This window comes from Lynx canadensis, chromosome D1, assembly GCF_007474595.2.
Source record: "Lynx canadensis isolate LIC74 chromosome D1, mLynCan4.pri.v2, whole genome shotgun sequence".
NCBI lineage: Eukaryota > Metazoa > Chordata > Mammalia > Carnivora > Felidae > Lynx > Lynx canadensis.
Window position 1 is genome coordinate 89,760,243 of NC_044312.2, and position 26,743 is coordinate 89,786,985.

Sequence of the window (26,743 nt, forward strand, 5' to 3'; positions counted from 1 at the left end):
AGAAGTTGCAGTTTACCAAAGAGCGCTTTGGAATCTGAAGTGTAGGAGACCGAAGCCCAAGAACCTCTGGGTCAGAGGTGTGCTCTGCTGTGGGGCCAGAGTGAGGAGCAAGGGTGAGGACACAGTATCAGCCTGGTTCTCTTTCAGTTCACTGCTACCTGCTCAGTTAAGCTGGCGGGCAAGCCCGGGAAGCAGCCTGAACTGCTCTCTGGGGGAGCTGCTGATCTTAAGAGAGTTCCTCTAGCAAATGTGCCTTCAGGGGACCATATAACCAGATGCAGAGCCATTTGCGTTAATTCATCCTACACATGTCTTTTGCCTCCTGAAATGTTCAAGGTTCCTGCCATATGCAAACACAAGCGTCTGGTCTCTAAATAGCTGTGCGTGTAGTCCACTCTAAGATGATTGGACAGCAGGGGGACCGGCCCCACAGAGACTGTGGCTCCCTCTTCCCTGGACTTAAGTTGTCTGTACTTCCACTGCCATCCTTTGGTTACAGTTGTCCTTAGCCGTGAAACAAATTCAGGGTCTTTACGTTTTTCCTCAACAACAAGTGGCACCTACTGAGTGAGAACAGGTTGACACCAAATCTTTGTATTTTCTAGAGCTGTTCACTGAAATAAAACAATTTATAATAATAGCCATCATTTATATGGACCTTGTGCCAGATACAATGTTGAGGGCTTTAATAAGGTATTTTATTTAGTGCTCACAACTACTCTACGATGTAGGGGTTCTTGGACCCATTTTACAGGAGGGTATTAAAACGCAGAGGGGAAAGTGACTTTCCCAAGATTCTAGTATCTACTTACTTCAGAACCCAGTCCTTCCCTTTCAGATGGTTATTGCCAACTAGAAGAGTGAAGAAAGATGTCATCAAAGAGATTCTGTTAGCCCACTTAAGATAGATAGGTTTCCTCTTACTTTAATCAGGTGGATAGGAAAGGCCATGGTGCTCTATAGACCCAGAGCTAATTAACCCAGGGGTGACAGGTACCAACAGGTAGGTCAGCACGATGCACACCTGGCAAGGGTCACTGCCCCGCCCGACATTCTTTTTGGTGGGAAGAACACTGGTTTTGCAGTTGGGCAAATCCGGGCCCCAGATGTGATCAAGTCACTGGCCTCTGTGAGTCTCAGTTTTCCACATCTGTGAAACAGGGCATCATAATGCCTTCTTCCCAGAGATGTGGTCCAAATGGGATGGGAGAGTGTATGTAGCTGCCAATTGTAATGCATGCTCCTTGGATAATTTTTTTTAAGTTTATTTATTTATTTTGAGAGAGAGGGAGCTCAAGCATGGGAGGGGCAGGGGGTGGGTGGGTGGGGAGGCGGTAAGAGAGAGAGTCCTAAACAGGCTCCACGCTCCTCATGGAGCCCAACGTGGGGCTGTCTCATGACCGCAAGATCATGACCTGAGCTGATATCAAGAGTCAGACGCTTAGCCAACTGAGCCGCCTAGGTGCCTCTCATTAGAAAAAAATTTTTTTAAATACATGGTTGCTTAAAATGTCATTTTACTGTGTGTTAACAGACTGTTTCCCAGGCACCCTGAAGTGTTTTGGCCCTGGCAGGAGAATGGTTGTGACCCAGTGCCCTGCAGCTTCCCCAGAGGCGGGTTCATTCTTCAGAACCAGTTCTAATTTTTATGGCCTGTTTTTCCCTCCAAGGTGGGAGGTAGGCTGAAGCCTTCCCTCCTGCCCTTTTATCCTATACCCTCCCTGAAGAATTCTCCCACCTCCCTTTTGTGATTTCCTTAAGTGCTTTTAATGGCCGCTTGACACTAGAAAGATATTCCCAGCAGGCACTCCATCTGTAATGGCTGCTGGCTGCCTGATGTGAACTTGCGGCTGACCTCTGGGAGAGCAGTGCAGGGTGAGCAGGGAGTCAGGCTCTGCTCCAGCAAAGCAGGGTGGTGGGTCCCTGAGCAGCCGGCAGGCAGCTGGAGGAATGGCTGCAGATATTTGCTTCACACCTTTGCCACCTCTCTCCTGCACGTCCGGAAGTGTCCTCGGCAGAGGATTATGGTATGGGTAGACTCCCACATTCTTGGCACCAGCCACAAACAAAGCAAAAACAAGAACAGCGCACAGAGGGCTGCTGGAAGTACATTTCCGCGGTGGCTCTGGGTCGGCGCTGTGAGGAGCGGTGCGGTGTCCTCAGGGTCATCTGCAGTCGCCAGCGCCAGCCAGCCATTATTCCACCGCCTGCCACCTGGGGGCCCACACTGCCTCCCACTCTTTTTTAGCCTTCTAAATATGACTGTCTTCGTCAAGGGGAAGGTGATGAGGTGCAAGAAATGGAGGAAAAATGCAAATCCCTTGTGTCTTCATTTCGCAAATAGACACACAGCTGCTAAGCAGGGTTGTAAGCGTTTAGTCATAATACGTGCCCTCGAGCAACAGCTCACTGTCTAGAGGAGAAAAAGCCAAGTATCATACGGGGTTAATACCACCCCAAGAGACACGTGTGGTGGCCAGCGACCAGTGCCTGGGGAAACAGATTTCACATTAAGTCGTGTGTGACTCTCTTGTACCTGCTGGGCTGTGCCCTAAGCCACACAGCCAGGACTTTATAAAGAGGCTTCTGTGCCCACCACTGTTCACAGCCTCCTTCCTGACCTCTCAGCCCTGCTCACCTTGTCCACTCCCGAGCCTTCCTGGACCTTCTGAAGTTTGGACCTTGTAATGGATTGTCCTGTTCATGGACCTGGCTTACAGCTCACGGCTGTCCCTCTGCCCCTCTTGCCAGCTCCAACCCTTGCCCTGCGTCCGTGGCAGTTGTTCATGCATATTTCCCCATGCAGGCTGCTCCTAGGTCTGCTGGTCTCACCAGCCCCTGGGATTCTACATTTGTACCACCCCCCAACCCCCTACCGTGAGCAGGGTCACCACCAAGTCCCAGGCTCTGTGAGCCCGAGAGCTGAATGCTGAATGGTCTGTGCAGGCCAGAAGGGTCGGGACACCCTGCATGGAAGGCGTAGCCTGGAAGGCTGGTTCTGATTTGGGCAGGGAAAGGGAGAGGATATTGCTATTCCAGGCTGGAGCAAGAGAGGCCCTTGTTATGACTTGTTAACAGCTGTTAAAGCCGTCAGTGTGAAGGAGGAGTTTAGAACTGGAGCTGCCACAGAGATTTAAGGATTATCTGTGGATTTCAATGCCATTACTGTTCTTTACTGGAGGGCAAGGGAGGGGGGAGGTTGAAACGAAGGAGAAAATAAAGCCTCTAGTGCAGAGTTATGTCAGATTCATGGAGTTTTACACTCCTCCCCCAGACAGTTTTTGCATTCGTATCGTGGGCCTGATTTGAGAGTCTGGTCTTAACCCCTGGCAGGAGTGCCCTTTATAAAGCCTTGATATGACCGTTCATTCCGTTAAGATGAGTAAGAGCTAAATGGGTGATCATCTTTTCTTTAACATGGACCCCGGTTCCCGCCGTGGTTGCTAGGCCCCTATAGATAATCTCACCCCATTTCCTTTTTTTTTTTTTTTTTTAATTTTTTTTTTCAACGTTTTTTATTTATTTTTTTGGGACAGAGAGAGACAGAGCATGAACGGGGGAGGGGCAGAGAGAGAGGGAGACACAGAATCGGAAACAGGCTCCAGGCTCTGAGCCATCAGCCCAGAGCCTGACGCGGGGCTCGAACTCACGGACCGCGAGATCGTGACCTGGCTGAAGTCGGACGCTTAACCGACTGCGCCACCCAGGCGCCCCAATCTCACCCCATTTCCAAAGCCTGGTCTGCCATCTCCACTGGGCAGGAAGAGGCATGTGATTAGCCACCAGAGTCCTCCGGCCCAGCAGGGCTCCAAGGCCTGTCGGACATCAGATGACATCATAAGAGCAACAACAGGAGGCAAAGGATGGGTTAACCTCATTGTGGCAGACATTTTACAGCATCTACGCGTGCCCGATAATGACAGCGTATACCTTCAACTTGCACGGTGTTACGTGTCGATTATATCTCGATAAAGCTGGGGGGTGGGAACCAGACTCCAGAGAGCTTGGGGAAGCAGTTTGGGAAAGCACTGTTTTCCAGCTGAGCACAAAGCAAATGGCTCCATAGGCTCTGCTGAAACTCTATCTACAGAATTGTCATTTTTTTAACCTTTTTTTTTCTTTCTCGTGTATATTTCAGTCAAGGGCCCTAAAAATAGTTTTTAGAGAGGAGTGGCTTTATTGTCTCACAGCAAATGTTTTTTCATTTAAAAACAGGCCCTGAAAGAATTCTCTCATCTTTTCCCCAAAGTGGTTAGCTGGCATATTTATTTCATTGTCATTCCCTCCCTCCACCCCTCAGTGCCGGGCGGAGTGAAGATCGAAGTGGAATGTTTTAAACAGTGAGTGGGTGAGTGGGCGGGGAAAGCACAGCTCTCTACACTTCCTGGTAATGTCTCATGCTGGTGTAGAAGAGCCATCAGACATGTGTACTATCCTATACAAAACAGAATTCTGATTGGGACGCAGAAGTGAGAGCCTGAGCTGTCATCTGATCCAGGAAGGAGGAAGGGAACGGAGCAACGTGGAGTGAAAGTCTGCTATGTCAGGCACTATCTTGCACACCGTTTCCTGAGAAGAGCGGTTACTTAATGAGCATTTACCATGTGCCATATGCTTTTACATTCATAAAGAACCTGGAATCATCGGCCCTATTTTACAAATGAGGAAACTGAGGTCCAGTGGAGTAAGTTTTGCCCAGGGGACCCAGTTAATAAGTGGAAGGACTGAATTCAAACCTTGATTTCTCTGTCCTTCCTGCTCCTCTCAGTGTGAAAGCCAGGGTGGAAAAAGTCTGACAGCAGGGAGCCATCTAGATTGCGGACAGATGCCCCTCTACTCTGCAGCTTTGGAGGGTGACTGGGCCTTCCTTGATACTAAGGGGAACATTCCCCTGATGCTTTGGGGCGTTTGGATTATCTTGTTCTGGCTGGCCCCAGCGGGGAACAGTTGCTTTTCAGGTATCATGAATAAATGTTCCGACATCTGATTTATGTTGGGCCATAATCAAGATGTTCTGCAGATGGATAGAACAGGTCTGAAGAGGTGGGACTGTGTCATTTGAGTGTTACAGCAGAGCTGGCTTCAGAAAGAAAACAGGAGGAAGGCAGAAGATGCCTTTAATAATCTTTATCTGCATCCTTCAGCACCCTGTGCTTACACCCTAGTCCTGGCCCTGTAAAGATGATAATTTCTCTTTCTCTCACAAAACTTAACCATCTACCTTGTCCCGTCAGCTTCTAAGATGTCAGCTGGCTCACCCAGAAACTCATCTGTGCTCAAGTGGCATACGTGGTCCCATGACCTACCCTTGTCTTACAATAGCTACTAAGTTTTTCACTCTAGGGACTCAGCCAAAAGTGTCGTACCTCAGACTAAAGGAACAACGTCGATAAGGTCTTCAGGTTTAGTGGCTTATGGAGAGATCTTTTGAACATGACAGGGGCCGTAGCTGCCTTTTCCATGATGTCATGTTGGGTACCTGTGACTTTCCCCGGTGCCTAGGGTAGCCCTTTGACTCAGAGCAGTGGGCTTTGTTCAGCCTTGAGAGTGGGTGATGGCATGCAAAGAGCGGAGACCTGCAGCACTCGTTCCTCTTTTCTCTCTTTGGTCTGGCTCTCCGGTGTGGTGTGTCCGTGCACTTTGGGTCATCTTCCTCTCTCCTGGCCAGACTGGTGCCCTCTCTCATCTGACGGCACTGACGTGGAACCTGGGGAGAGCCTCTTGCAGGATTCGCCGAACGTAAATTGGATGGGATGTTCTCCTTGGCTCTCTGTCTGCATCAATGGAGCAGATTCCTACGGTCCAGATCTTGGCTGTACTGTGAGCTTTTGGAACATTGGGGTAGGGATAGCTTTCTTACCTTCTCCACTTCCTGGGGGGCGGGGGGACTCCTAGCAAGAGTGTTTACTGCAAGGGCAGGGATAGGACAGGGTAATAAAGAGGCAGGGAGCCAGGCCTCCATCTGAAGGGTTCCTTTTTCTAAACCTCTTCTTAGTTATGCTCATTTCAGAGAATATAAGCTGGCCGGAGATGCCTGAGTTGTTAATTAGGCATAAGACACCGCCTTGTAGTTTACTGTTTCCCTATTTCAGAGCCCTCTCACTGTCCCTGGCATAGGCCTTCGACTCCTGGACAAGTGAGTCTGGCTTTGGCAAAGAGGGAGTCGTGGGCTCTGCTTGGGAGCAAGCGTCTGTTCACTCCAGACCCCCAGCATCATACATTGGCAACTGTAGTGTCCATCCAAGGGGAGTCTTGGACTTGCTCTAATGGTGCATAATCACATGTGAGCAGCTTGATGCCTGCCTGGCCCCCATGCAGGCTTTATATTGAGTTACTGCTGAGTGTTTTTTTTCCCCTAAAATTCTGCTTGCGCTGCCTTGGAGAGTGTCACACGGAACCCAGGCTGAATATTCTAAACATAGCCCTGGTTCACGTTGTGGAGTGCTGGCCGTGTGGCAGACGCCATGTGGAGCCCTGACCCCCTTCTCGTCTCCTGCTTTTCCCCACCCACATCCCTCCCATCTTCTTGAGAGACGCTTTGAACATGACCCATGAAGATAAGTGTTAGGAGCTGCTGCTGAGATGCTCTTTCCCTCATGCACCCTCTCACATGTTATCTCCAGCCGCTGGGAACCTCCCACAGCTCCCTGGACATGCCGAGCTGCTCCACATCTTCAGGAGTTTGTTCAGGCTGTTCCCTCCACCTGGCGTGCCCTCCTTCTGGCCCCGTAGGCTTCCTGGAAACTACCAGTCCATCTGTCAGCACTGAGTGGCGGTCTTTTCGGTCTCTGTGAGCAGAATTTACCATCTCTTCCTTGTCTCATAGCTCATAAGGCTGCATTCTTTGCCAGTCCGTGAGCTCCAGCCGAACCCCCTGGTTTTCCATCACCGGCAGGCAGTAGGGGCTCAGCCGCCGTGAGATGAAATAGAAGCAGTTGGCTTTGGGATGGGAGTACTATGAAAACTGTTGAAGGCGGTTGAGTGCTCGTTACTTGTCAGTAAGTACATTAAACGCCCTACCTATGACCTCATTTAACACTCCTGGCAACTCTAGGAGGGAGATCCTGGTATTTCCCCTTCTTGAGCTGCCCTCCGGCACCTATGCGCCCGTCATTCTCTGCCCCAGCGTCCTGCTTACCTTCTTCACAATACTTTCCTCTATCTGAAACGATCTGTTTCCTTGTTTCTCAGTTGTCTCCTTCGCCAGACAGGAAGTTCCATGAGAATGGGGACCTTGTCGTCGTGCTCACTGCTGCAATGCCAGCACTAGTACAGTGCCTAATACACCGTGGGCACTCGGGGAGCGTTTGTTCGCTGGAAGAGCAAAGGAGTGAATGAAGACGCCCCGTGTCACAGATAAGCAGATTGAGGCTTAGAGAGGTTATCAGATAGCTTTGCCAAAGTCACCCAGCTTAGAAGGGCTTGGTTGGGAATCCTGGTTTTATTCCAAAGTGGACGATCCTCACAGATGATACCACCCTCGTTAGGCGTTTTCCAAGGAGACAGATCTTCGTGTTCCTAGGAGAAAGTCTGCTTTTCTGTTGGATACAGTTACTGCCTTGAAGGCCATTCTTCCCCATCTTCCACTTTACCTGCTAAATCCTTTCTCCTAGGCCAGTGCAGGTTGTGTGAGGTGCTGTGTGCCAGCCGTCAGATGCCTCCTAAGTGCCAGGCATGTTGCTAAACACCGGGGATAAAATGGCGAATGAGAAACAGATTCAGCCTCCCAGGAGCCCAAGTGGCAAAGACACATTTATAATACAACCGCATGAGGGCTGTGCTGAATCCCTGAACCCCTGGAGGCTGTGGGGGAGAAGCAGGGATCTGTCAGACCACCTTCATCACTGGCTCCCTGCAGGCAGATAAGGGGGTGTCAGCCCAACTTAACTCAGATGTTCTCCTCTAGGGGGTAGAGCGGAAATCGGCTGAAACCTTGAAAGGAGCATCCTAATTAAAAGGGTGAGAGGTGGATGCCTCTCACCTCAGGACAGACAGGATTGAAACTGAAACCAGTGTCTGACCCAGAGACATCCTGCCCTAAGTCCCCGGGACGGTGTCTTGGTGGCGGGCCCTTTGGCACGACTGTTGGCTGGAGCCCACAAGAACCAAGGTGAGCATCTGAGGAAAATAGTGAACTTGCAGCCAGGGTCCTACAGGGAGGTCACAGGCGGAGAGACTGTCGGGATGCCTTACAGCAGGGAGGAAGGTTTCTGGTCTTTGATGTCCAAACTGGAGTGTCAGTGTCCAAGACCTTGGACAGATCTTCAGCGGTCAGCAGAGCTCACCGCCCGCGCCACTGGGAGCGAGGAACGCAGCCAGGCTGACTTCACGTGCACCCTCCTGTGCCTCTGTCACCCATCACCGAGTCCCCTGCCCAGCCTTGGTCGCAGTTCCAACTCCGCCTACCTGTGGGACTTGGGGATGTCACTTCGTTTCTCTGTTCCTCGTGTTTCTTCATCTGTAAAATGGACTGCTGGTGCTGTTAGGGCTCTTGCTACAAACACTGAACGTGAACATGTTGGAGAGGGATTAGTTCAGTGCCCAACAGATAATAACGATGGCCTCCACTTAGTGAGTCCTTACATGTGTCACTATCTTCATTTCACAGATGTGGAGACGTCGGTTTAAAGAGGCCTCCCACCCACGGTCTCATGCTGATGTGTGTGGACCGGGGCCTTGAAGCCCTGTCTCCGGTTCTTAGCTGTGTGCTTTTCCCACTGTCCCTACCATCACAGTGGCTAACCCTGCTCTCCCACTTCTGGACCCGTGCCTCAGCTGGTGTTTCTACAGAGGGAGGGAGGAGAACCACGAATAAGGCCCCCTTTACTTCCACCTTGGCCTGCTTGACTCTCTCCCTCTGCACACCATTAGGGGAAGGGAGGATAGCTAAAGTTGAGAACCCAGCCCTGCCTTGAGCACAGCTCACAGCTGGATTGTGGAGGGCTGGAAGTTGCCAAACATGCAGCTGTTTTATAAGGAGGCCAGATGAGAACATTTCCTCACGCGGAGGAATTGGCTCTTCAGATTTCCTTGCTTGGGGAGGACTGGACTTGAGCTTGCTTCTGCTCTGCCCTCAGTGACACAGCATTCCTTGGACACACCCATCGTTTACCAGTAAGGCTTAGTCATTTGTAAGAGTAACCATGTCTGATACAGCATTCTCAGCCACACCTGGTGCCTCCCCCCACCCCCTTGTGGTTCTGTGTGCCCCGTGATTGCAGTGACAGAAAAGAGATAGAGCTTGGGCTCACCTGTAGAAATCAGCTGTCCATGAGATTCCTGGGAAGTATCTCTGAGACTGGCAAGCTGCCCGCAGTTAACCTGGGAAGGCTTGGAAGGTTTCCAGAACAATAATACCTCAAGGAGTTATTTTGATAATTCACTGGGTCATTCATTCAAAAAATATTTGGTGAGGTTTCCCTGGTGTCAGGCACATTATCCGGTACTGGTGATACAGCAGGGAACAAAATACTTAAGGACGCTTAGCATCTCAGAGTAGCTTTAGGTAGTGACAGGTGCTGTGGAGACAATACAACAGTCTGACGTAATTGTGCAGGACTGGGGTGGCTGCTCTAGACTGCTTGGTCAGGGGAAGCCTCTGAGAAGGTGACATTGAAGCTAAGACCTGAATGTTAAGGAGCCAGTCACTCCAAGCCATGAGGGGAAGAACTTAGGGAATCAAAGAGCAATGCCAAAGCCTTCATGCAGGAACAGGCAAAGCCAGTGTGGCCAGCAGGTGGCTTGAAACGGGTTAGAGAGGGAGGCAGAGGCCAAATCGTGCAGGGATTTGGGAACGATAGGCTTTCTTCTAAGGCTATGGGAGGCCATTAAAGGAGTTTTAAGTGCGGCAGCGCCATAATCTGTTGCACATTGAGAAGTATTACTCTGAATGCAGCTTGAAAACTAAGCAGTAGTGAAGTAAGGGTAGAAGTAGGAGGACCAGTCAGAAGGCAAGGGCAGTAGGTCAAGCAAGAGATGGTGGTGGCCGTGGAGAAGAAGAGGGAACCAGCATGGGATGGATTCTGCAGTGTGAGTCAGCAGAACTTGCTGGTGGACTCGATGGGATAAGGAGAGGGTGCTTCTAATGTTCTGAGCACAACGGTCAGCACATGTGATGCACTTAATAGGCTCTAGCTGTTTGCTGCCATCATTGACAAATGGCCAGTTACCAGACACCAAGGGAACAGGCCCGGGAAGGAATCTTGAACTCATTCAAATGATGGCATGATGCCTACAGCACATGTGTGATGTCCATGTTGGCTCTTCTCTTTGTTAATAAATGGCATTTTTAGAGAAAACGGGGCCTGCGAGTTTGACAGTGTATTCAGGAACCAGAAATGTTGATTTCCAGTTCATCTCACCGCCATCAACTCACTGTATGAGCGTCAGCCTCTCTTAGGCTTGATTTCTTCATCTAGAACTGTGAAACGTATTGAGCACTTTCTGTGTGCCAGGTACCATGCCACGCCAAGCACTCTGTATATGCTCATCTCCGCTTAATCTTCCCTGCAACTCTTCCAGAAGGGCACTAAATTGTTCTCCATTTCCAGGTAGGAACACTGAGCTCACGATCCCACAGCTAGTAAATGGCAAAGCTGTGACTCAAATCTAGGTGCTTCTTCCCTTAAATCCACATTTATAACCCTCTGTGATATAAGAAGCCACAGTGGGTCTTGAGAATTGGTTTGCTTCCAGTTTTCAACTTCCGGACCTCAATTCAGGGTCACCGTGGGACTCAAAACTACTGAGAACTAATCTGGAATACTTAAAAAAAAAAAAAAAAAACGCCCACAATTCATACAGAGATTAGAGATTAGTGTCAAGTATGTATTTATTTATTGATCCTTTCTCCCTCTCCCTTTGGTAACTTGTAAGATACAGCAGCTGAGGCAACAGGAAATTTGAAGTCCAGCGTTTTATGAAATCTTATGTTTAAGATTTCTGTGAAAGGAAGCTGCTTGAGTGAGATTTGGTTTCCATTATTCACTTGCAAGAAAAGATGAGAAAATGGGGTCAGGGGGATTTCCTGAAGGTGCAGGGAGCAGGGAAGGTAAGCGCTTGGGCTATTTTCTGCTTCCAGCCACCCCACCCTCTAGAGTTGCCTGGCTCCTAATAGGGGTTTAGGAAAGGTTCCCTTCCAGTCCCCACCACTGGAGGTCATCAGTTATGTGACATCCAGTTGTGCTGGGGGAAGAAAGGGAGGCTGGGGGAGGCCCACAGAAAGACAGAGAAATGCCCCCATGGCATTTTCCTCTTGAAGTTCAATGGGAAACTGAATAATAACATGGAAGCCATTTCAGAGAGGAGATACACACACACACTCATGTACGCTGTGTGCACACACACCCCCATTCTCAGACACTTTGCAACTGCCCAGTGTTGGCAAGAGTGTAGGGAAAGGGGCACTCTCATACCTATTTGAGTAATGATTGTAACTCAGCCTCTGATGATTTCTGAAGGACAGTGTAACAGTCGTAGATCAAATGCCTTTAAAAGTACATCTCCTTTGCTTGTTGGAGAAAAACCTGATTCTAGGACTGGGGAAGGAAATACACATCATGAGCCTGGAGCATTTTGTAGTGCCAGAAAGTAAGGAAGTGCTCAAAACAAACCCCCAGCAAACCCCTCACTGATGAGGGCATGTCAGGGGCCATAGGAGCTGATGAAAAGAGCTTCCAAAGGCCAGAGCTGAACAATTTGACCAATAATAAACAGAGTAGTATTTATTGGTTTATAATCCAAAGTGTAAAACTAAATATCCATGAGTCCATACTGATAGAAACTATTGAATAAATAAATAAAGAAGAGACAAATCTCATGTTCAGAAGAATTTACAATAATGTGTGCAGACACTCTGCCCTGATTGAGGGAGAAAACAACTCCTTACTCCGTAGGTGTGGTTTGCTTATAGTGACTTCCTTCCAGAATGTACAGTATGGGAAGTAGGGAAAGAGTAGCTTTCCGGTGAAAAACCTTAACAAGCACAGCCTGGGCCAAGCAATCAAGGTCAGCATCAGCAGTGCTAAGTCCTATTGCTGGCGACCTGGATATGTGATGAGAATAACAGGGCGTCTCTATAGTTCTCAAAGGCCCATAACCATGACTTAATCATGACAAAAACATCAGACAAATCCCAGCCAAGGGACAGTCTACAAAATACCTGGCCAGTACTCCTCGAAACTGCCAGTGTTGTCAAAGATAAGAAAGTTGAGACACTGTCACATCCAAGAGGAAACTAAGGAGACATGATGACCAAATGAAATGTGGTACTTGGGTAAAATCTGGAACAGCACGAGAACATCAGAGAAAAACCAAGGAAGTCTGAATAAAATACAGACTTCATTTAGTGCTAGTGTGCCAATATTGGTTCATTGTAAAAAACACACTTTACTGATGTAAGATGTTAATAATAGAAAAAACTACATGTTGGAACCCTTGGGACTATCTTTGTAATTTTTCTGTAAATCTAAGGCTGCTATAAAAAATAAAGTTTATTTTAAAAACATGCCCTGTGACCCAGGTGTTTCCCTTCCTTCTCCTTTTGGAAATAATTAAGGATGAACCTGAAGATTCATCCACATAGATATGTGTCACAGAGGTGTGGGATAACAAGTGAGGATTAGAAATAATTTAAATGTCCAGGTACAGTAAATCCATACAATTCAGTCTTGGATCACAATCTTATAGACATGTATTTCCTTTCTTTTCTAAGTTTATTTACTTATTTTGAGAGAGAGAGAGAGAGAGAGAGAGAATCCCATGCAGGCTTTGTGCTGACAGGGCAGCACCCACACAGGGCTTGACCTTAAGAATGGTGAGATCATGACCTGAGCCGAAACCAAGAGCCAGCCACTTAACTAACTGAGCCACTCAGGCGCCCCTAGACATATATTTTCTTGATAAGAAAAGGTATTTATGATTGCTAGTTGAGTGGAAAAAGCAGATTCTGAAAGAGCCTGTGAAGCATGTATTTTTATGTGTGCATGAAGGGGTAAAGATAAATATCTTTCAGTGTGTTAAAGGTAATTATCACTGATGCATAATGCTATGGATTTTTCTTTCTTTCCATGGAAGCAGTATTTGTTACAGAAAGTACAGATCAGCAAAAAGTAAAATGTTACTTTCTGAATTTAAAAAAAAAAAAAAAGAAGGCTGGAAATGATTCCTTTATGAATCCAGCCGCAGCAACAGGAGACTCCATCCTAAGAAGGGAGTTCTGAGGGGCGCCTGGGTGGCTCAGTCGGTTAAGCGGCCGACTTCAGTTCAGGTTGTGATCTCATGGTTCATGAGTTCCAGCCCCGCGTCGGGCTCTGTGCTGACAGCTCAGAGCCTGGAGTCTGTTTCAGATTCTGTGTCTCCCTCTCTCTGACCCTCCCCTGTTCATGTTCTGTCTCTCCCTGTCTCAAAAATAAATAAAACGTTAAAACAAAAAAAAAAAAGAAGGGAGTTCTGAGAGTAGATGGGGCATTGGCAGGCTAGTGAGTGTCTCCCTACAGACGTGCACCACCTGAACAGACCTGCTGGAACCGCCCCCTGCCCGACCCCCCCCCCCCCCCCGCCCCAGCTCCCATAGAAATAGGCCACCACCCACTTAGCCCCTGTGGAGTGCAAGAAGGGTAGCCACCTATAAAAACAGCACAGAGGTTGCAGGGTGCAGGGAGATCAAAGCTGGCACTATGGTCAGAGGGTGGACCCGAGGCCAGGCTGGAGACCCAAGCCTCTCTCAGAGGCGCCCACACTGGTCTGTAAAGGCAGAGGCAGCTGGAGGGCTGAGATGCAAACCCAGTGTCTGTTGCCTTCTCCTCCTATAGTAATCCTACCCTTACCTGGCACTGTCTCATCCTAAAAAGAATTTGCGTGTACCTTCCATCGTATTACAACAACCCTTGGAAGTAGGTATCATCCCATTTTTCAGGGGAAAAAAATTAAGCCTCAGAAGACTTCATGGCTATCACTTACTGACTGCATAACAGGGTGTCAAAAGATACAGGCTTATGTCACACCTCTTACCCAAGCCCAGTTGCATATCTCAGGGTTCTGGAGACTGCATAATCTAGAGCCACCATTTACCAACTGGGTTTACCCTGAGGAAGTTACGTACCTTTGCTTGGCCTCCATTTTCTCATCTGTAGAATGAGGATCATAATACCCATCCAAAAGCTACTATTAGGGTTTAGTGAGATTGTGTGTATAAATTGCTTAGCACAGCGCATGGACCATTAAGTCGGCCCTCTGTGAATAATGGTTATTATTGAAGAGAAGGTTCGTGGGATAAAGTAGAATGCAATCTGGGGAGAAGGATCCTTTTCCCCGTCTTTCCTGTGATTTGAGAAGGAAGATGCAGCAAGGCTGGAGCCACCTGAGACTTTTTTAAGAGCCATGATGAACTGACGAGTCAGAGGGCTTTTGCTCCCACCAGGCTTTAGTTCTTGGCTCTCTGTAGTGGGTCCTAATCAAGCAGTGCTATTCAACAACCTGCTGTTTGGACCCCGCCAGAGAAAGAGATGAAGGAACCTGGAACATTTAGGCCAGCCTTCAGATTGAGCTGGAGAGGGACAGGGAGAGGGACGTACACAGGAAGCAAGAGAGAAAACAGTATAAATGAGAGCCAGTTAATTAGCTCAGCGAGCCTGTGTGTCAGAAAGGAGCTTGGCTTTTGTCCGGTTTGGACTTTTCCTAAATGTCACTTAGAACGCGATGCATCCCGATTGCCCAGAGTCCCCCAGCAAAGCCAGGACTAAAACTTTGAAGTCCTCTCATGTTTTTCTCAGTTAACCCGGGATAAACTGAGGACATTTCACTTCCTGTTATATTCATACCTCACTTAGTTCCATAGGCAGCGGCTAGAAATCGAAGTTCTAATTCTTTACAGCACGGTGACCCCTGCTCACTGGCAGGCTAGGGCAGGTGACAAGGGGCACAGATGTGGCTGTCCCGCTCTGTCTGGTGGAGGAGTGTTCCTGGATCTGGGCGTGCGGTCCACCCCCGAAGCCAGACCGGCCACACGCTTACTGGAACTGGGCAGCCACAGCCTCAGGTGGCTAATGGAGGCTGCCGGTGAGCTCCGTGACGATGCCTGTGTGGCTTCACTCTCGGAGACTACTGAATCTATCTTCTCAAATCTAACCTTCCTCCCTTGTTGATACCTCTTAATTTCTCTATCCTCTCGAGTTGAATAATCCTTTTACGGCAATAATGAATTAATAAATAGCCAAGGACTCAGCAGATAGGAGCGATGCCAAATCAAATTAAGTTGTATTATATTCTCAGGAAAAGAAGCTATTAAACTCGCGAGGTCAGAGTGCCGCACACCTCATTTATTAACGTCCTCTCATAAGCTGCCATCTCCGGAGACACGAGTGGAGAGGCTGAGCTCCTATCCGCGTGGACTGCCTGAAGAATCGCCACTCTTGTCAGCAGGTGTTCAGGGGCTGCGTGTGCCGGGGGCTGTGTTGTACCCCTGGCAGATCCCTCGATTTCACGCAATCCCTCCTCCACAGTGTGCCTGGCTGACCGAGGGGGCACGGCCTTCTGCTGGCTGGGGCTCCCTAGTCCCATCCCAGCCCCAACCCGCCGTGACCCTGGCTCCCCGGCCAGGGGTGTGTCAGATGGCACGCCACTCTCCCAGTCCGGATTTAGGGGCTCTCGGTTCCTTAGCGAAACTTTGTCTCCTACCTGCTAAAATTATTTAGAAAAAATTAGGTGCCAGGGCGCCTGGTTGGCTCAGTCGGTGAAGCGTCCGACCCTTGATTTTGGCTCAGGTCATGCCCCCAGGGCGGTGAGCTCAAGCCCGGTGTTGGGCTCTGAGCTGAGTGTGGAGTCTGCTGAGGATTCACTCGCTCTCTCTGCCCCTCCCCCACTCATTCTTTTTCTCTTTCTCTCTCTGCCCCCTCCCCCACTCGTGCTGTCTCCCTCTCTCTTTCTCTCTCTCTCTCAAAAAAGAAAACTTACATGCCTCCTTGTCCAGTTTAAAGTTAACTCCTGAAATTACATATCAAGTATAGATAGTTCAAAGGGTGTGATATCTGACACGTGACATGGGATGAGCCTTGCCCATGTTTTTGGCAAAGCTCTGGCACTGCCTATGAAGTTGATGGGCAAGATTCGCTACATAATCTAACTGGCAGAGGTCTTTGTGGTCAAACCGTCCAGCCAGATCAGTCTTGCTTTCTGTCAGATCCAAGTCGGATTACCTTTTTTCAATTCAAATAGCAGTACATACATCGTGACAAGCATCTGACTTCTGAATGTGAACCCTTAGGTCTGTGGACAGACAGACAGGAGCACACAACCTGGCCAAGAGTTTGTCGCCTGGGCAAAATGAAGGATTGTGTCCTTGATTGTGTCTTGCCTTGCTCTCCTAGGACTCTCTTAGAGGCAAGGAATTTGAAAATTGTCCCCTGGTAAGAGTCAGGAGGGTGAGAGGCGTGCATTTATTTTCTGAAGGGCAGGACGGTGATTGTGCAGGCGGGAGTGGCCTACAGTGGGGACTTAAGAGATCACGGGCACGTTCTTCGACAAGTGAGGTTTGTTGGGTTTAAAAAAATTTTTTTTAATGTTTTTATTTATTTTTGAGACAGAGAGAGACAGAGCATGAGCAGGGGAGGGGCAGAGAGAGAGGGAGACACAGAATCCGAAGCAGGCTCCAGGCTCTGAGCTGTCAGCACAGAGCCCGACGCGGGGCTCAAACCCACGAACCGCGAGATCGTGACCTGAGCTGAAGTCGGACGCTCAACCGACTGAGCCACCCAGGCGCCCCGACAAGTGAGTTTTAAGAAAGAGTACACGTGGAAGTTAAGGATCTATCTAGACCTGTAGTTTCTTAAAAATCACACATGCCCTCATACCCCCTGGAGGATCATTATGTACCACAAGGATATGTGTGCCCCAGTTTAAAACCCCTGCTTTTAGCTACAACAGCATTCTCCAACTACGTCAGTCTGTGACTGCAGCCAGTGAACTAAGCTTCACTCGGTATTTGTCTTCACTCCTGTTTGGCAGAGACCTGTCAGCTGGAAGGGTCAGAACCACAGGACTCAGCCTTTCTTTCTATTCAGTACCTGTATTTCGTCAGGTCTGAAGCTGTCATTAAAATAAAAACAAAACTCCTCAAACAAGCAAAGAAAGGCACTGTTGCTCTCCAGAAACGTAAGGGCATTTGCGGATAGGGACACATTTGCTCCGGAGTGTAGTGTTTCAGATGCCAGGACCAGGAACATTGAAGGAGTTAGGAGGAGGCGGGAGGTATTGATTCAGGGACAGAAGGAAGGTAGGTTGAAGAAGGGAGCCCACGTTTTTAATCATTTATCTTACATGAAATACATAGAACTTTCACAATAAACCTGTAAGATTAGATAGAAATACCATGAGGAAAACAGACTCGGAGAGGTTGAGTAACTCACCCAAGCCCACAGCTCATTAATGCCAGAGCAGAGATTTGAACCTAGTTCAGTCTTGGTGACTTCAAAGTCCTATAATGCTGCCTCTCTCATTGGTCAATACCTACGATAGAGTGGGCTGTCTTTCCTTTTTTTTTTTTTTTTTATTAAGTATTTTATTTATTCTATTTATTCTGGAGTAGTTCACGTGAACGGGCTGTCTTTCTAACACCCTTAGTTCATTCTCAAAACAACAACGACATCAATAACAACGCGGACAATAGGAGGAATTTCCGTAACATCTGAGTACCAATCCAATTATAAATCTAAATCTAAATGTGATCAGCAGATGTTTCAAGAGGAAGATGTTAAGTGGCTGAGGTAGAAGGCTGTGTTACTTCCCTAGGAGAGAGTAAAGACTTTCATAGACTGTTTGAGATAAAGTCTTATGAACACATACCAGCTTATATACAAAGTGAACAAGCATTCCGGAGATGCTATCTCATACTAATTGGATTGTGTAACTTTCCAGAAGAGACCACACACAAAGTGAGCAAAGTTCTGTGTTACCGATTCACTTCAGATCCTTTTTCTTCTTCATTATTGTGAAAAAGAGCTGGTTTGTTAATTGTGAAAATAAATATACTGTATTTAGATACAAAATTTCTCTCTCTCTCTCTCCCTTCTCCACATTTCTCTCCTTCCCCTCTCCCTCCTCTCGCCCCGCCCCTCATCTGCAAGGCTGTAAAGTCTATGAGGACAGCTACTGTGTCCATCATTCGTTGTTGTGCCTAGCATCATGCCTAACACATAGTAGACAGTCAATAAGTATTTAGCAAATGAAAGAATCAGTGATATGCCAGAATCTAAGATCTCATGCTTCTAAACTAGGAGATGAACTATATCTTTCAGACTCCAGAATAGATCTCTTTTAGGGTCATGAGAAAAGATTCTGTCAGTCAAGGGCTTCTGATCCTTTCCCCAAGCCAACCCTGCAAGTCTTAGAATAAAGAACCTAGCAACTCGAAAAGCACTCAATTTATTTTTAATTTTATTATACTCAGTTTGGGAGGAAGGGTTGTTGACCTTTTTGTGAATATGATGAAAATTATGGCCTTTCTGAAACAAAGGAACACACAGACAAAATTTGATGTACAATTTAAGTAGGTTCATGAACCCTTTAAACTATGCATCTCAAGTTAAGAATGCTAAAAAGTGAAATGCAGCTTAAGGAAAGGGCACAGTCAGCCTGCTAGACCTCTCATATTTGAAGGAAAGTTGACAAGAGAACAATAAGAGCTTGCTTTGGATATAGTACCAAAGGGGAGACTATGGCGCCAGTTCCAGCCGTGCCTCGATTCTGGTGAGACACTTTCGTAAAAGACCCTTTGTTCCCTTTGGGACAGATGCCACCAAACACTACTCCTGAATGACAGTCCACTGTCCAGCCCTTCCTAGCGTGCACCCTTCGTCCTGTGATTGGACCACAGGCAGGAAAAGGGGAGAAATAAGGCAGAGTTTTGGATAGTGCAGGTTGCTGAGTTTTTGGCTCCTAGAGTACACTTACATTAATTTCAGGCTCTGTGTCTCGAAATGTTTTTGCTCTTAGCGGAAGCACTACAAGTCTGTTGCCTGGGATATTTTCCTTTCTCCTAAATGGATGCAAGCAAGCACAGATTTTATATGGACGTAGGTAATCTGTCACGAGATAAAACATTTCTAGGTCATAGCTGGGAGTGGATGCACCCCAGACCTTCCCTTTTCTCCAGCTCCTATCTGTACCGGAGGAAGATTTTTTTTCTGCCCTTGTAAGCACCCCCCACCCCCCACTTCACTACTTCAGATTTCATCCAGCCCATACTAATCATTAAGTTTTCAGGACACAGACCTCACTGGTGACTGAGGATTTTCTACCTCTCAGCTTCACTTTCTTCATCTGCAAAGTGGGGATAACGCCACCCGTCCCTATGTTCTGGGATCATCGTGAGCAGCGCTTAGCTCAGGGTTCCTGGCACACAGTAGGCACATGATCAAGTTGACTCGTCTGATTTTAAGGACAGTGGCCTCTAGAAGCAGAGGAGGAGAAACCAGGCAAGTTTGCTCCTTATGCCCTTTGTAGTGGGCTCACTTCTGCCCCTGCCCTTTTCTTACCCAGTCCCTATATCAACAGTGTTCCCTTCTGGGACCAGGCCAGGGAGGCTCTAACCTCAGGCGCCCGAGGTCCTAGCCATGCCTCTGGGATTCTCAGCTCACTTTTTTGGCGCCTGAAATATCACTGACATTTAGGACAACCTGGTCAGGGCAGCAATAAGTATTCCTTTCAGCTCCCTCCTTTCCTCCCTTCCTGTTGTTTTTACTTCTCACTCCCTTTTTGACAACAACTATTTCTTGAGCACTTCCCTGTGCCTAGCACAATACCAACGCTAGATACTGCTAATAAAATATTAGATAGTGCTAATAAAATAAACAGTGTTGCTACTCTTGTAGGCTCCAGTCAGAGGTAGAGTGGAGAGTAAATAGCAGACAATTCATAGGCTGTGATAAGGGCAATTAAAAAAATAAAATGGGGGGATGACCAGGGGATCCTACTTAGATAGAGTGAGTACCTTCCCTGAAGAGGTGACATTTGAGCCCTGTGACTGTCCTGGGGCGGGACTTGACACGTTGGCTTGATTCCAAATGAGAAGCGCTGGCTGTTGGCCAGTGCAGAGACAGAGCTTCTCTTTGTTTTTCTCTCCTAACAATAGAGGATTTAAGGCTTAGGGGAAGTCAAACTGCTGATTTTTACTAGCTTTTTGTCAAGTAAGCTTAAAAAATATTATGACCTTCACCTGCACCTTTATAGCTGTTCACTTACTGTGTACCAGGCATCGTGTACTTTACATATATTATCTTATTTATTTAATTCTCCAATAACCCAGTAAAGCAGGGTTTATCATCAAAGTTATCCTTGTAGTCAAAGAAATCAGAACCTAGAGAAGCTAACTAACTTGCCCATGGCCAACGGCCCAACGGTGGTAGCTGAGGACTGGGGTCCAGGTGGGTCTGAGAACAGGGCCTGTGCCCTCAGCCAGTAGACTAGGCTACCCCCCTTCTTGTGAGGCCGTAACTCACCTGGTTCTCCTTTCCTCTGCAGCGGTGCCAGTGAAGACGAGGACACATGAAGGCTTGCTGTCCCCAGTGGAAACTCCTCCCTCCCCCTGTGTGTATGTGACGGCGTGTATGTAACGGCTTCTGATTTCTGTGAAAGCTGCCCAGCAACAAACGTCCTTCCACCGGATCCATCCCCAGGTCCACAGCAGGCACACATCTGTCCAAGGGATGACCAACTTTATTGTCACTGACTGTGCTTGTCATTCTCTTGTCATGGTAGGTCAAGGAAAAGTGCCCCTGTGATCAACCAGGAGCAGTTAATTAAGAAGCGTCCTTCAGGTAGTCCCTCAATGGCTGCTTTGAACTTACTCAGGAAAGCCAGCCCTTGGAACATCGTATACCCAGACAGCATCGCTTCATCTGGAAGGATCTGGAATAATCTTGAAGGGCAGTCAGAACTTTTTCCCTACCTGCGAATAAAACCCCACTTTATTTATACTGAAGCATGAAATAATGGGGGAGGGGCAAAGTAGGGCTCTGTAGATAGTTTCTGAAAGTCCCATTATACAGTTGTGAAAATGTGGTTCCATGAAGTAAGATGGGTGGCCTGAAGTTGGGGTTGGAGAAAGAGTTAAAAGTTTGAAATACAGAGATATTTTTAGTATATGAGGTTATCCAGCACTTCAGATCCATAATTCAGTGCTGTGGAAATGAAAAAAATGATTGAAGAGGTGGAAAGGAAATGACTTTAAAAAAAAAAAAAAAAAGGACCAAAGAGATCTGATTAAAAGTTGAAATCAGTATTTCTGAACTCAAATTGCCTGAGTTTCCAAAATAGTCACTAAAGGATCTGATGGAGCCTGAGTTATTTGGGTGAATTCTGCCAGTTTTCTGGGTCTTGTCACAACATGAAGTCTGCAGTGTATATTGCAAAGTGGGAATTTTTCAGTGTAGGTTTTTGGTGCCCTCGCCCCAACCCCCTTGGCCTCATTTGGCTTAAATGCAGTGTAGGGAGAGTTCTTATCGCTCTGGTGTGCTGAGTCAAGCCCCGTCTCCCAGCAGGTGCACCCACCTTTCACTCCAGCTGGAACCCCTCTTCCCATGGCACCCCACCCACTGGCCTTCGGACCCTCTCCTGCAGCCAGGCTCTCCCCTCTCAAGTACCATGAGCAGAGGCACACCGTGATTGTACTTCCAGCCCTTCCCCACTCCCGAGTCACATTTCCTTACCATCAGGTTTTCTATTCCCAAGTAAGCCATGATTTCTAGGGAGTGCAAACCCGCAAGCTAAAGAACCTGCATTTTCTCAGACATCAGTTTATGGTTTGGAGTTAGGGGATGCCCTTACTTTTAGATAAAACAGTTAATTATGAAATAGAATGTTCGTACATGCAGTTAAGATAAAATGGGACACTTCCCAGGGAATTCTTATTTGCGAGTGGGGTGTATGCATTCCCTGTCCTCTGCCTTTAGCGGTATTTTGGTGTTCACTCCCGAGAAGTACAATCGGAACTGTATCCACGCAGCTGACTCAGGGCCTCGACTTCTAGTTGCCTCCGCAGCGAGCTGAAGGCATCTGCCCTGGAGAAATCCCTCTCCTCCTGCCTGCCTGTGACCTGTGTACCTATCACAGAGCTTTAGGGCCAGCTGGTTTGTGTGTGTGGGGGGGGGGGCAGTTTTGAGGCTGAAGCAATACTTACTGTAGGAAGCCTATTTATGTCATTGTCCAATCCTGTGTTTGCTATGAAACTATTTCTTTGAGGCCAGGAAGCTACTGGGCATATCTGCTTCTGGGTTAGGATTACCCTGACTCACTACATATGTTAGGACGTTGGGACCAAGAGTCCTTTGGGCAGTTAAAAAAAAATAACATATATATATATTTCTCTCAAACTGGTGGTCAACAAATGGCTAAGACAGTTTTGGTGCTTTCCCTATCTGCCTGCAAAGACTGGAGAATTTGGCATACCACTAATGACAACCCCCAGCCTCACCCAACAGAACTCCCCAAAAAGGACCAGGGGCCACTCTTACAAGAGTTTAAGAACCAACAGATTAAGAACACTTGAGGATTTGGATGCTTGTGTTCGTCTTTCCCCAATAATTATTGTTGAATCTCCCAAGTAGTAGCCTTATCTTAGCAATGGACAGACCATTGGCTCCTCCACACCTGATGATATGTTATTACTTAAAGTCAGTTTCTGGGAAACTCGAGCATGTATGCGGTAGATACGAACAGAAGTATAAAAATACATGCCATCCTATCTCCGTATGTTATCATATCTCTGTAATCCTCAAGGAAAGCACTTTTGCTTTTACTTAGGATTTCAGATTTGCTTGATGGGCTCCTGCTGTCTTCAGCACCTGATAAAACTTTAACCAGGGAAGCATTAAACATGGTGCAACAGCTTCTGCCCAGGCTCCTGAGTTCCTGCCAGCAGCATTTATCAATGTAAGAACGAGGATGCTTCCTGCAGTGGCACCAGCCCCCCCGTCCCCCGGAGCCAGAGCGTGCTGCTCAGACTCAAGCCCCAGCAGGATGAGGCCTTACTGCCAGGTCAGTAACAGTTAGAGTGCTCGAAAGTGTGTGCTGACCGACTGCAGGCTGTGGGGGGAGGGGTGGGTGTTGCAGAAATCCCCGGGGAGAAGTCACCGAGGGAGGCAGGTCACGAGTGTGTCCAGAACGAATTGGGTCCCCACAGCGATCCCTGGCTGCTTTCCAAAGTTTGGTTCTCTGGAGGCTGAGAGTGGGTTTGTCCTTTGATTTGATATCATTGAATCCAGGGCGATTCTAAGAAGTCCTTAGAGTCTCAGCTGTGGGGGGAGAAATGACCTATATTGAGGACCAGCTGTGAGCCAGGCCCTGCCCTCAGCCCCAGTTTCTCAGCTGATAAAACGGATGTGGAGTGGAAGACCCCGTTGCCCTTAGTTACACAGCTAGAAGTATTGGCGCCAGATTTTGAGCCCAGCTCTCCCTCACTTTGTGGTGGTCGGTGGCACATCGACGATACAGAGGGAGGAGGAGGCCTCAACCCCCCCCCCCCTGCAATCCGACCATCCCACTTTATGGATTCTTTTCCAAAATTACATTTCATGGCTATCCTTTGGGCTCAGAAATGGCATCGAGGTAGCTTCATTCTGCCACTGTAGCAGATATGTGAAGTCCACATTGCTAACTTGAGCCTGCCCCCAGGAGTTGGGGGAGCCTTTCCTTTTTGGTGCCATCCCCCAGAAATGAGAGTTTTTCTAGGCCTTCAAGAGTATAGAAGTTCTTAGAAATGGTCCAAGTGAAGAGGGTTCTGCTAAGTTTATTTGAAAATCTCTGCTGCTGCACTGCCACAGAGAAGGCAGTCTTCCTATTTTAGCCCAGCCTGTCCTGTGCTCTTTGACGATGTGTTAACTCAAAGTTCGGTGAATCTAGACTTTCCTGCTGATACCTGCTATGGACATGTGTACACACACACACACACACACACACACACTGAGTACATATGTATATGTAAATGACAAGGGTACATGCATAGACCCTCACACACACATAGTGGAGGAACTCAGGGGAGACCGGGGCGGCCCCCTCCTGATCTTGTGTACCACAGCACCACCGCGGAGGCTTCTGCCAGCCCCGATCACAAGTGTCACCACATAGTCGGAGCTCAGGAGCTTGCTTACAAGGTGCTCACGAGAAGAACAGCTCCTTGGCAGAGGTTGTCGGCTCCTAAAGCACAGGGCCAAGGTGGGCTCCAGCCCTGCTCCGAGATGTCTAACGATATGGGAAACGATAGCCCAGCCATTTTGAGGACCCAGGAGTCTGCCCACTCCAGTCAGGACTGAGGGCACAGCTACAGAGTTTGTGACTTGTGCTGGTGGCAGGGTATAGGAAGTCCTCCCCTCCCCCCACCTAGAAAGTGTTCTCTTGCCAACACCTGAAGTTTCATACGCACATAATGGCTGTTTAGTACATACTTCATAATCAGAAAATCGATTGCATGTTTGCTGTGTGCCTAGCCCATCTGGACTTCCGTTGAAAACACAAATCTCTTTAGGGATGACACAGCCCAGACTTAAGAGAGAGAGAAGAGACTCGAGATCTCATTAATATGGCCTACACCCAGCAGTGCTCTGAAGCCCCCACCCAGCCCATTCCCAGACTCAGGCCCAGGAGGCCTGCCTGGTGGAAGAGTAGCATTTGGAACTGAACACACACCAGAAGCAGCACAAGGAGTGCCGGGGCAGGAAAATGAAAACAAATTGAGACACTTGTGGGTATAAAGGTGCAAAACATGCCACAGAGCCCATGCTGGGGTTGATAGGACCTTGAGGGGACAGTGGACTTATATTAACAGGAATCAAACCTGACCAGTCTTTGTACAGTGACAGGCCATACTGCATGGGTGGGGACAAGCAACGAATCCGTTGTCCTCTGCCTGTTTTCCTGTGCACAGTCACATTCCCTCCTTACCTTCTCCTTCCACCCTTCTCGTTAAACAAGGGAACACTCGCTCTTCCAAGGGAATTACACATTTGAGTTAATGTTTCAGTATATCATTTTCATACTGTAAATTATTTTGTAAGAGAGATTTACCGCTATCCCAGGATGTTTGGACTCAGCGCCCCTGTGCATTTGGAAATCAATAAACTATTACTGGAAATACCATTCGTCTCTGAGAGTTGTGCACAAAGGAGCCTGCTAGGTGTAAATATTCATGATGATCTCCATCCTTAACTGTGGGGATGTTGGAGACGGTGATGTGTGGTTATTAGATACGGACGCTCATTTACTCCTGACTTCTCCAGAGTGGTTTTGGAGATCTCTGGGAAGGGGCAAGCGGATACACTTAAAGTCGTCATTATTTACAGATATGTTTTCTCCTCAAAGTAAAACAATCCATGCCTAGGTTAAATTTTCTGAGCAAAGTTAGATTATAACCCAAAGAATACTTGATCCTGAATGATGTTTTCAAGTAATATTAAAGCTTTACAATTTGGATTAACCAGGGGGCACATCAGATTTTAATTTTTATATTTTCTAGAAATAAAAAATCTTTGGTAGAGAAAATTATAGGTAGGCCAGCAAAAACATCTTTGTGGAACCTTGGAGCTATACATGTGTGAGAGAGAGATATATATATATGTATATATGTATATATATTTATATATATATGTATATATATTTAAGTAGGCTTCACGCCCAGCATGAAGCCCAACACAGGCTTGAACTCATGACCCTGAGATCAAGACCTGAACTGAGATCAAGAGTCGGACGCTTAACTGACTGAGCCATCTAGGTGCCTGCAGTGAAACCAAAAGTCATATGCACGGAGGCAAAATGTGAGAACCCAGGAGAGTAGACACTTTGTGAACCAAAAGTGCAAGTCCTGCCTAAAGGCATTACAATTCACTGTATAAAAACCCCTCCTAAAACCCACCACCAGGCGTGTCTGGAGGAGCTGCGATTTATGAACCCTACTCTGAATTTCCTTTGAACAAATTTGTCTCCATCAGACCTCGTTAGTTAGCTGGGGGACTGTGTGAACTTCGGAGAAATTGTCCAAGATAGGGAGGCGAGTCGGTCACTCAAGGTCGCCCGGCGAGCCACACCGACAGAGCCAGGACAGCAGACTCTCTGTCTCCTGTAGCGTCTCCTCCTTTCCCTCTCCGGTTGCTGAGGCCATTTCTGCCTGGTGAGACGGGGTTGCCAAGCCCTGTAGCACTCAAGAGTCTCATGTTTTAACAAACCACAACGTGTTTGGAGGTTTCCTTCCCTACTGCCTGGTGCCAGTATCTCAACACCACATCCCATTGCCCCAGCCCTTTCTCATTTTATTGTCTTTCCCTCGGAAAGCTACAACTCTACTTTGTTTCATTGATCTTTGCTTGGTCCAACTTCCAGGTGGCCCCATTTCCTTTACACTCATAAAAGGGTGAAATTGCAGCTTGTCTGGGACATCTCCTGGCCCGGGAGAAAGCCAGGCTGCCAATCTTAATAAGGGAAGAAAATATCACAGAAAAACAAAAAACCGAAAAGACCACTTAAAGTCAGTAACTGGCTGTACCGAGTATCCGTACTTGTTAAAAACTGCAATCTCCAGTTTTAAATCCTTGTGTTAATAATACTAGCTGCCATTTAATGAGCTCTTTCTCCGGGCCAGGCACTGGCCTTGCTGCTTTACACATTATCTTATTTAATTCTCAGAGCACTGACATTATCATCTCCTATTTTCTTGCACCAGAATCAGATTTAGAGAGTTAGATGCTCTGCCCAAGGTCACATC

At 47.6% G+C, this 26,743-nt stretch overlaps 1 protein-coding gene across 1 annotated transcript in view; it reads left to right on the forward strand.

Annotated features, from left to right (window-relative positions):
* Positions 1–25,125, forward strand: part of TRIM44 (tripartite motif containing 44) — a 111,373-nt gene extending 86,248 nt beyond the window's left edge. Inside the window, exon 5 of the mRNA XM_030331404.1 lies at positions 20,515–25,125. Within this exon, the coding sequence (XP_030187264.1) occupies positions 20,515–20,542 (28 nt within the window). The 3' untranslated portion in view covers positions 20,543–25,125. The remainder of the gene's footprint in view (positions 1–20,514) is intronic.
* Positions 25,126–26,743: the final 1,618 nt, after the last annotated feature.